This window comes from Otolemur garnettii, unplaced genomic scaffold, assembly GCF_000181295.1.
Source record: "Otolemur garnettii isolate 467f Iridium unplaced genomic scaffold, OtoGar3 scaffold00141, whole genome shotgun sequence".
Classification (NCBI taxonomy): Eukaryota; Metazoa; Chordata; class Mammalia; order Primates; family Galagidae; genus Otolemur; species Otolemur garnettii.
The window spans coordinates 2,451,252-2,462,063 of record NW_003852536.1 but is presented as its reverse complement, the minus strand read 5'-3'; the positions used below and the strand labels follow the sequence as shown (position 1 = coordinate 2,462,063).

At 46.0% G+C, this 10,812-nt stretch overlaps 1 protein-coding gene across 1 annotated transcript in view; it reads left to right on the top strand.

The window, feature by feature from the left end:
• The window catches only part of KIF26B (kinesin family member 26B), a 463,889-nt gene that overhangs the window by 175,459 nt on the left and 277,618 nt on the right, over positions 1–10,812 (top strand). Inside the window, exon 3 of the mRNA XM_003798804.2 lies at positions 9,522–10,055. Coding sequence (XP_003798852.1) covers positions 9,522–10,055 — 534 coding nt within the window. The remainder of the gene's footprint in view (positions 1–9,521; positions 10,056–10,812) is intronic.

Genomic DNA, 10,812 nt, shown 5'->3' with positions numbered 1-10,812 from the left:
CTACTCTGAGGGAACTAGGTTAGGGGCCAGGGGAGGATTCCAAGCCAAGAAATAGCAAGATCAGATTTAAACTATAAAAGGATCCCCCTGGCTGCTGTCTTGAGAGTAGACTCCAGGGGAGCAAGAATAGAAATTATCATTGCTATTAGAATTATGGCATGGTTTCTGCCCCCTAGGAATTTACTGCGATCGTGGAGATAGAACATGTACAACTCTAATAAGGAAGTCTCTGCTAAGTGCTGTGAGTGACTCAGACCAGAGAAGTGCTCTGGGAGTCCAGTGAAGGGAGACATCCCTCCCGGGAGCCCGACTTCACGGACGAGCTGGGCCTTAGGATGAATGAACAAGATTTTTTCTTAACGTGATGGATATATAATTGACATACAGCAAGCGGTACACATTTCAAGAGCACACTCTAATACATCTGTACATGGACATACTCATGGAACCACCCCCACGATTATAATAGCACACGTATCCCTGATCCCCCCAAAGTCTTCTCCTGGTTTATGAAGGAGGGTGAGGATTATCACCAGGGCAGAACCTAAGCCAAGGGGCAGGGAAATTCAGGGGCTCCTGCAACCCAGGGAGGTGACAAGATGGCTTGAAGAAAATGATGGAAAGCCTGAAACTCTTGGCCACCAGGATTAGGTCACAGGGGAACTGTGGATATATCTAAATTTGTTGCAACACATAATCAAAATAGGGTTTATAGCTAAAATTCCATCTTTTAAAGATAATAGCAACAACACTAATTTTTAGTTATTGCATTTTTTTTGGTAGTTAAGTCCAAGAAAACACGGCCAAGTACATTCATGCAGTATTTCATGCATATAAAATCAATTCAAGGAAAAAGAAACTATTATGCAATTTCATAATTAGATACTTAACAGAATCCTTAATAGCCTTATACTAATACAGCTACTTACAGATTGAAAATAATTCCATTTGCCACCTGTTAGTACATTAAAGCTTACCCATAAAAAATACATCTTGTCTAGATGGACTTTAATAATTTAAAGATACTATTTTAGCGTGTTGCATTAGAATCCTAATTAGTGCTCATCTACTTAAAGCCCAGTGCTTTATTTTTGTGTCATATTGAACATGAACTTTCAAGTTAAGGGAAACATCTTAAATAGGAATCTACTCTCCCATCTTAAGCTCTTTAATCTATTTGTGAAGGGATCCTATTTCCCCAGGGCCAAGGGATAAACTGGAGAACAGGATTTTCAAGTCTGCAGACAGTTTTTTGTTCATGCGAAATCATCTTTATCTTTCGACCTCTCCTGGGGATAGGTCGGCAGCTCCCAGGAGTCACTGACCAGTTGATGGCTCTGTGGTTCTAACTGAACATCTAGCAAAGCCCCTTTAGGACTTGCCCTGCTTACTGTTAAGGGACGAATAAGGAAGATTTTTTTTTTTCCAGCTTGTTATAGAGAAAAGAATCATAGTCTAAGTTTCATGGAAGTGAATCACTCTTGGATTATTTTATCTCTTAAAATAGAGAAGGAGGCTGGGAGCCGTTCAGTCCAAGCTCGGGCATATCAGCGCTGGAGACCTGTTCTTATTATGATTTCTTTTAAGCAGACTTTGACTTACCTGGATGTAGCAGGTGATTAACGGATGGTCATATGTTCCGTTTCTTACCATTCTCGCCTCTCTTAGCGTTCGGAGTGCTAAATTCTCCTGGATAAAAGCATAATTGCATTGTTGCCACCCCCATCACTGCTACCATCATGTGAAATACTAAATTTGTACAAGGCACTACTGTATTTGATACTGATAATTGTAAGATTGATAATAATTACTCCATTTATTTGGCAGTTACCAAGGACCGGAACTGTACTAAACAGGTTCATCACATTTACTCCTTACGTAACTCAAAAGGTACTATTATCAATCCCCGTGTTTACATTTAAAGAGAATGGAACTTGGATGGGTTTTTTAAAAATGGCTCTCAGTCTCACAGCTACTAAGTGACAGAGACAGGACTTGAACTTCTCATGTTCTTGGCCAAGTTCCCAAAAGAATCAGCAGACACCGTCCGCACCATCTAGGTGGAAATGATGAGGCCTAGACATAAAAAATGTTTCTGCGGTCACGCTGAGATTCCTCATCGGCTCTTTTGAGTAATTCATGAACTGTTATTAGTCATATTAAGTTCTAATTAAAATCTCCCTTTTCTTTTGAAGTAGAAAAGTCTTGCCATCTGTAACACTTTTTCACTTGTTACAGCAAGAAACCTCATTAATTGCATTCCCACCTGCCTTGGGCCCCCCTCAGTACTGTCATTCAAACTGAAGCTACACACACCATCCTTAATAGGACCAGGTCTCTGCCGTCACCCAGGGTCCCTCAGGCTGGGCACAGTCGCTACATCCAGGTTAATTTGGTTTCTTATGTAGAACAACTTTGGTCTGACATTTAACATTTCTCCTTTGCCCTTTTTTTGGTCTCTGTGAGCTTATTACCTAGCACGCCTTTATGCTTCTCTGCTCAGAATTCTGTCCCGCTAGGATCCATGTTCGGGCACACACCAGTGTGTGATTGTTACTGGGTGAAGCTGTCAGTTCACCAAGCAGACTAGTTACAATGACATCAAACCTGGAGTTCAGATGTTGCCCTGTAGGCCAGAAGAAAGTTTCCACTGAAGTTTTATGCTAATGAAGTAGGCGTGTCAGCCACTCACCTGTGATATCAGAGCAGTGGCCTAATTGTTGTCGCTGCTGCAGTTGTTATTTTGGCTGGAGCAAACCTAATTATAAGACACTCTGGGTCCTTTCAAGAATCATGCTCTTTCTCTCCGTCATAGCTGTTTAACTCTGGAGATGGAACCATACCTGTGTCCTCTTTGCCAATCAGAGTGAACCATTCAGGACCTCTCTTCTGTGTACACATCGCATTAGTGGGAACAGCAGAACCCTTGAGGGTGGTAATTCTTCCCCACAAAGAGCAATGAGATGTCATTACTTTGTCAAACAGTTGATCTGTTCCCTGGCTTCCCTACAAGGTAGTCACATGCCTCCTTCCTTCTTGGAACTCCAGGAGTCAAGGATTCTGATGTTTACCAGTAAATTCCTGCTGGGTGGATTGGAGGTGTAACTGGCTGGGTAGAGTGTCTAACTGTGAGGTCGGAGAGACCCCAGGTGATAACCATCCTCTGTAAACTCTTTTTTTTTGCAGTTTTTGGCCGGGGCTGGGTTTGAACCCACCACCTCCGGCATATGGGGCTGGTGCCTTACTCCTTTGAGCCACAGGCTCCGCCTCATCCTCTAAATTCTTGATCCTCCGCACACACCAAGCACATTTGGAAAATGAGATGTGCCGGGACAGTCTTCCAAGGAAGAAGTAACTAACATCCACTTGCTGGCATTTTGGGAGCATCCTTCGTTTCAGATTTCTGAACTCTCCCTCTCTGACAATGGCTATGATTTAGGCAAATTATCTTTATTTTTCTTCTTCTGAGATTACTGAGGGAGGGTAAAAAGGAACTATTTCTTTGAGAGACATTTGGGTGCAGATAGTTGAATATTTAACTACAAATGACACAGTTGGTATTCTTGGTTCGGAACCACCTAAGATTTGCTTGTCTTTTGTTTTGTAAACTTTCGATTTTGCAATTTCCATTCGAAAAAGAAAGTTGTTATATGGACACCTGCCTTTGGGGCTAAAATTGCTACAGGGAACATGGAGTTTCTTGAGAAAGAAAGGACGTGTGGGGAATGTGACAGGGGCCAGCAGGGATGGGAGAGTGGAGGTGGGAATGCACACCCTCCCTGTGGCAGGATTGTTCGGAGTGTGAAGGTAAATTCCATTGGATAGCTGCCCCTGCGGGGGGCAAAACATTTCAGTTCTCAGGGCATTTTCCTCCGTTCCTTGGGGCAGCATTTGTGGAGGAAGAAAGTTTAGGAACAAAGTGGGAAGAAACTGCCTTTGAAGAGCAGCTTAAATCTCGCCGAGCTTGTCACTGGGGGCCCCTAGAATAATAAACCAGAAGCAAACATCAACAACGGTTTGTACAATGCAGGCTACATGCTGACTCCAGCTGTGCCTTCCTCCCAGACCCAGAGGCTCTGGCGGAACAGGCTCCCAGGACTCTTTCTGCTAAACTAAGGTGGAAAATGAGCGGGTCCTCGGAAGTGGCCTTAGCATTTATTGCTCAGCAACACAGCTCTTGGAGGATGAAATGGGACAGAAGGCCTTTAGTGAGGGCCTTTAGTAAATGGCTTCGTTTGCCTGGGCAGTAGATCCTGTCGTCTTGATTGAGTTTGCAGACTCTACAGCCCTCGTTGCCTGTCCCAACTCATGCATTGAAAGCTGGCTGCCAGCTCTTCGTGAATAAGCCCGCTGCCTGCTTGCTGATTCTCACCTTGCTGGACCATGTGTGCAGTTACTGGTCTGGAGTTTTCTCTTATGAGGTGTCTCTTGTCTTCTTGTTGAGAAGCTGGTCTGATGGTTAAACATTTTTTTAAATAAAGCCCTCTTCATGTAAACATTACTTTCTTAGGACTTTACGACCAAGATTAATAGATTTTGTACTGAGACCAGAGGATCTGTTCTTACAGTTTAAGGGATAATCAGTCAAAGGAGGCTGTCCAGAGTATGGTTGACTCACATGAGGCTCTTTAACCAGGCGGAGCAAATTTGGTTGGGAAACCATGTCCACCTTAGATTTGAAAGAGTTTCTTTTGTGACGATTGTATCATAGGGGCCTAATTTGTTTATGCAAAATAAATGAATGGTGGGCCTAAACCAGCTTCATTACTTGGCTGTTCTCTCTTCAGTTAAATGCCTTCATTCATTTCCCCAAATAATTGTTGAGTCCTTACTGTGGAGTAGGTCTTATGCTGTGGAATCAAAAATGGAAAGAAACAGTATTTCCCCCAGTCCACTGGACAAGTGGTTTTACAGATAAGAAGTAAGGACTGAGTAAGATTACCCTTAGAATGGAGGAGTAGGAGAGCACAGTGATGGCATCATCTGATTTGCATTTTCATAAGATCATTTTGGTGACAGTGAGGTTGGCCTGATTGTGGTGATGAGAGGGACACTGGAGGTCTGAACATGGCGGTGGACATGGGGAGGAGAGACCTTCAGGACTCTTAGAAAGTGCTGTGATTAGAGGTGTGTGAAAAGGAGGTTGCTAGGAAGGTTCTAGATTTCTAGCCTGGGGCCCCCAAGTGGATAATGAAACTATTTACTTAGCTAGTGACTATTGGAATAAGAGGAGGTTTAGGGGCAAAGAAAATTAATTTTGAATTAGCAGGTTGCACGTATTTATCTGGGTGATGCTGTCCAAGGGCCCTGTTGGGGTGAGGTGTGGAGTTTGGGGCTAGAGGTAGAGAATCCCACGTCTCAGGATGTGGACGGCTGTGGGCTTGGATATAATCACCTGGAGAATGAGCGCCAGTGAGAAGGGAGATGGATTTAGGTGTAATCTCTTGGATAAATCAGCCAGAGTCAACTAGAGAGAGTCATTAGGTTATGGGAGACCCCTAGAGGTTGTGGCAGGAAATCTCATTTTCCCCAAATCAGTGGTTCTCAACCTATGGGTCACGACCCACAGGAACTGTATTAAAGGGCCGCGGCCTTAGGAAGGTTGAGAACCACTGCCCTAGAAGAAGCCGAACAGCAGTGAAGGGATCAGAAACCCATTTTCTGGGGTTTGCTGTCCTCTTTGGTAGCCGCCACTCATTAGCAGATGGAGGTGTCTGAACTTGAACTTCAGCCATTCCTAACCTTTCCTCCGAGGAACCCTCCCAGTTTCCTAAGTGCCTCCTGGAATTCCTCTTCCTGGGGTAGGTGGGGCAAAACCGATTTTGTATATTTTTTTGAAAGATGAGAGTGTTTGGGGGCATAACCCCCTAAACTTAAAAATGTAGTATGAAAATATCGCCCAAATGCCAACAACCCATTTTTGTATGTGCTGAAGTAAAAATTGAGGCTTTAAAAATAGAAGTTTTAGCCTGTGGGTGGGTTCATCCCTGTTCCAGTTAAGCTATTTCCTGAGGCCACAGATGGATCAGAACCAGACAATGCAAATGTCTTCGAAGCTATGAGCGGGTAGCGAGCCACGCTGGAGAACTAATTCATTCCTCCTCCGGGACCAGGTTCTTTTCAATGCCAGTTGACCTTGAGGGTCCTTCCCTGGGCCATCTCCTGGGGCCCCTGCCATTCTTTTTGTGTCCATGTCAGGGAAGCATAGTATATATCAATCATCTGTAGTTCTGAGGACCCCTATTTTCTTTTTTTCCCTGTTTATTACTACTCTCTCTTGAAGCAGTATCCTCTTTATTCCTGTGCTTCCAGAAAGCTGTGTCGGGTGGTCATTCCACTTTGAAGTTTGGAGTTGCACTCAAATATTTATAACATGTAGACAAGCCCTTGAAAGGGATTTTTGTTTCCGTGAGATGTATCTCTCGGCGTCCTGAGGCCTTTTGATGATAAGAACTTACGTGGGTTCATGTAAGTTCAAGATCAAGGGTTGCTTACTGTAAGGAGCGCCTCTGACAACTGCACACTCATTAAAGACTCGCCCTCGGCTTTCCTCTGGATGAGACAATAATGGTGTTGGCTCCTGCTCTGCTGTCTGTGGCGGTCATACTGGGTCATATTGGGAGTGGGCTTAGCTGTGCACTCACGGATGGTTTTCTTGGCTCTTGCCGAGGTGGCTTTGGCTGGTGCAGGTGTGAGTGAAGGAGAGCAATGGGGAGCTGGAGCCCTGGCTGACATCTCATGGATTGCAGGGAGCATTGAACTCATGTCTGAGTATGTGCAGGTTGGCCCTGCGAGTCACTACAGACTGCACTAGGGGGAGGCAGCAGAGAGATGTGCCATTTGGTGGTCCAGAAACCAAGGCTCCTGGGCTGTGCCTAACAGACACAAGTGCCCAGTCTGGTGCAATGCCCGGCGTGTTGGAAACCAACATACCTGCTTGTTAAATGTTGGGAGCCAAACAAGAAATGGTGATAGCTCAGGGAAAAAGGTACTGCCTCAAGGGAGAGTAGGAAAAAACGAGGAAGAAGAGAGAAAAGGCGTCTCAGAACCAAGGACTGCAGAAGGGGGTATGTCTCTATGTCAAAGTCAAATCCAGAGTCTCAGGTCTAGCAGTGAACGTAACTGTGACGTACAGATGCACCTGCTCTTCCAGCTGCCTCCTCCTTTCTCTGGCATTTCTTCCGTATGATCGGGGTAACAAAAATCTTCTCAATGAGCTGTTCACTTGAGGCCTCGCGAAACCAAATAGTTTGGTAACTTGAAAGTAGGAGCCATTGGCTGCAGATTGCGTTTAATGCCAGCGTTCTGATTTCCCACATTTTCTCCAATTATGCAGTAGAATGTGGGAATGAATTATGGAACAACTAACGGATAAGGTACCATGTGGTCATTAAAAAACACATTTTTGAATGATGTTTATTGATAAGAGGAAAATGTGCCTTTTCAACATTATGTGAAAAAGCAGGAAACTCTATCTTGGCACATATGTCCCCTCCCCGCCCCAAATTCCCTTTGAATAAATGAAAATTTCCTAGGTGAGTGGGGTTGACAACCTTATGTGTCTGCAAAAACATAGAACTGTAGGTCTATTGATGGATGTGATTCTTGGGATCTTATAGTGAAAAATCACGGAGTGGCAGGGAGCAGAGAAATCTCGGGGTGGGCCAAACTTGTATCCCCCTTTGAGCTGTTTCTTTGTCTGTAAGCTGAGGTGATAATCTGTTCTAGAATGGTCCCTGGGGGGCCCTTTTGGGTTCCCCAGTGCTCCGTGTTGTGATCAGAGACTCTCCGGACACGGCAGCTGCGGTGGAGGCCGGCCCCATGTGGTCCACATCACTTCCCAGCTGGGACCTGAGGTTCACATCACTTCCCAGCCGGGACCTGATCAACCTTGACCTCCTATTGTTTCCCATCGTTTTATCTGACTGTCTTGCGTTTCTCCCTCCTGGGCTACTCCTTGCCATTGCTGTGTAAAGAGGCCTCTTGATTTATTAATCAATTAATCAGCGCATGCTGAGGCGCTGTTCAGGGTAGTTAAACAGGGAAAACAAAATACGAGAGCCCGTAATCAAGATGGATCGTAATTAAGAGCGGCCCTCACTCTGACCGTCTTCCTGCCCACCCTGGCTGCCCAATGCCACCGCCCTCGCCCACAGCTCCTCAGACCCTATTCAGCTCTGATGGGATTTCTGCCCCATAAAAGCAAATTGCAGATGGGCAGATTCCCCCCTAAAGTCCTAGAGGTAAATAAGCCTTGAGACGAGCCTCATTCCTTATGGGCAGCAACTGCTGACCCTCAAAAATTCAACCAGGTCCCCCAAATGACACAGTGGCTCTCTCCATGTATACACATCCTGTACCCTCCCGTCCCAGTTGCCCCACAGTCATGAAGCTGGAAGGAGCTTACAGGAAGGACAATGAGAGGTTCAGTGAAATTAAGTAAGTTGTCTGAGGTCACGCAGAACTCCAAGGTCACAAGTAGCAGTACTGGGAAATATTTTGATACCCAGTTAACACTCCTGGTGCTTTTGTCTCTGGGTAATCCTGCCTTCTTATAAAAGTGTGAAGCCAAGTAAATGAAAGACATCTTCATTAAATGTTCTGATCTTTTTAAAAGATACAGTAGGACCTCTATAACTTGACCACCCAAGGAGCTGTAATAAACTGGTCAGCCTATGGAGGTGGCCAGCATAAGGAACTAGGCCTGCTGTACTGATATGTACATGGGGTGTGTGTCAGGGCTATGAAAATTAGGTCAACTTAAGGAGGCGGTCAGTGTAGGGAGGTGGGCAGCAATGGAGATTCTGCTGTAGTAGTTTTAGACGATGTCTGTGTGGGAAAGTATCTTGGACTGTCAGGGAGATATTTTTATTTTCATGTGTCTCAGATGCGTGGATACAGACATGGCCAGCCTGGAGTGGGCCACGTGGTAAACATGAGTTCACCTGCAGAAGTTTGCTGGGCTGCTGGATCAGGCTGGGTGTCTGATCCAGAATCTGTTTGCTTGGTTTTCACTTAACCACCCAGTGCTAATGAGGCCAAGATTTCCTTAGAGCAGAGTCTCTCTTCCAGGTCACAAGTAGCACCTCCATCTGTTACTGACTTTCTGTGGGTAACATGAGGCCAGAGGGCCACAAGGTGTGGGTCCAGACCCCATTGTGCCTGCACAAACATTTGTGTCTCTGATTGAACACTGTGGGCTGGTCCAAGAACAAGAAGTTCTTATTTGACTGGTGTGATGAGGAGGAGACTTAGGAATCTGTTCTGGGGTTTTTTGTCCTTCTTTAATGGAAGTTTGAACTATAAAATTCTTAGGCATTTGTCAAAACATGTTTGTCAACCCTAGATGCTCTTCTGCCAGGCTGGCTTCTCATTTGTATTGGATGCCAGTCAATCAGTCAATCAGTCTAATTCCTTGGATTCGCCTAGAGCTTAACTCATAAACTGGATACCCAAACTGTGCTTAGCAGCCCTGAGTTACAGGCTCTGTCTCTCTTGTTTTCTGCCTCACTGTTCTCCAGGACCCTGCTTTCTCGGCCGTGATTCATGACAAACTCCAGGTCCCCAACACCATCCGGAAGGCATGGAATGACCGGGACAACCGCTGTGACATCTGTGCCACGCACCTGAACCAGCTGAAGCAGGAGGCCATCCAGATGGTGCTGACCTTGGAGCAGGCGGCTGGCAGTGAGCACTATGATGCCTCCCCTGGCTCACCCCCACCACTGTCCAGCATCCCCGCCCTGGTGGGCTCCCGGCACATGGGTGGACTCCAGCAGCCCAGGGATTGGGCCTTTGTGCCTGCCGCCTACGCCTCCTCCAACTACACAGGCTTCGTCAACAAGCATGGCAGCAAACCCAACAGCCTTGGGGTCAGTAATGGGGCAGAAAAGAAGAGTGGGTCCCCCACCCACCAGGCCAAGGTCAGCCTCCAGATGGCCACCAGTCCCAGCAATGGGAACATCCTCAATTCAGTGGCCATCCAGGCTCACCAATACCTGGACGGCACCTGGTCCCTGTCAAGAACCAATGGGGTCACCTTGTACCCATACCAGGTGAGTAGCCTCTGTAAGTTTGGAAGAGCAGGGTTGGCTAGACTCAAAGCAGAGAGGTGGGTAGCACATCCTTTCTCCTCTGTCTCTTGGAACCTCCCCAACGCACAGCCTAATGTTTCCATATGGTTCCCACAGCATTCTAATAGAGGTGTTTCACTCGGGCCTCTTACATTGAGAGTGTGCCTGCTTCATCCTCTGAACCCTCTGTACCTGGCCTCTCTCTGCTTCCTCGAGGCCTTGCTGGCCCAGGCAGTGCCAAGAGCTTCTGAGCCAGCAGGTGTACCATATGGCTCAGTGATTAAGAGCATAGACCCTGGAGATAATTGGACTAGAGTCCAAGCCCCAACTTGTCCACTTACTAGCAGTGTGACCTTGAACATGGGGCTTGCCTTATCTCAGGCTCACTTACAAATGCACGTTAGTTGTGAGAATGAAGTAGGGTAATGTACACAAGACAGACAGCTCAGATAGTAGGGGATTGTTGTTATGCCTGTTAACAGAGATTTTAGAAATTAAGGGAGTTGGGTGAGAGATTTTTGAACAAAAAATATTATGGGTTCCTAAAATCATGGTGGGTAGTACTGGACGTTGGGAAGAATGAAATATAGGAGGGACCAGTGATCCAGGTTGGCACTCTGCTTCCGTGGTCTACCCCTCCTAAAAGAGGTGTAGACTCCCCTGCTGACCTCTTCTGTCTTGACACACCTTAATCCTTTCCTATTTACAATTCACCTTTATTACCATTGGGACTGAGTTA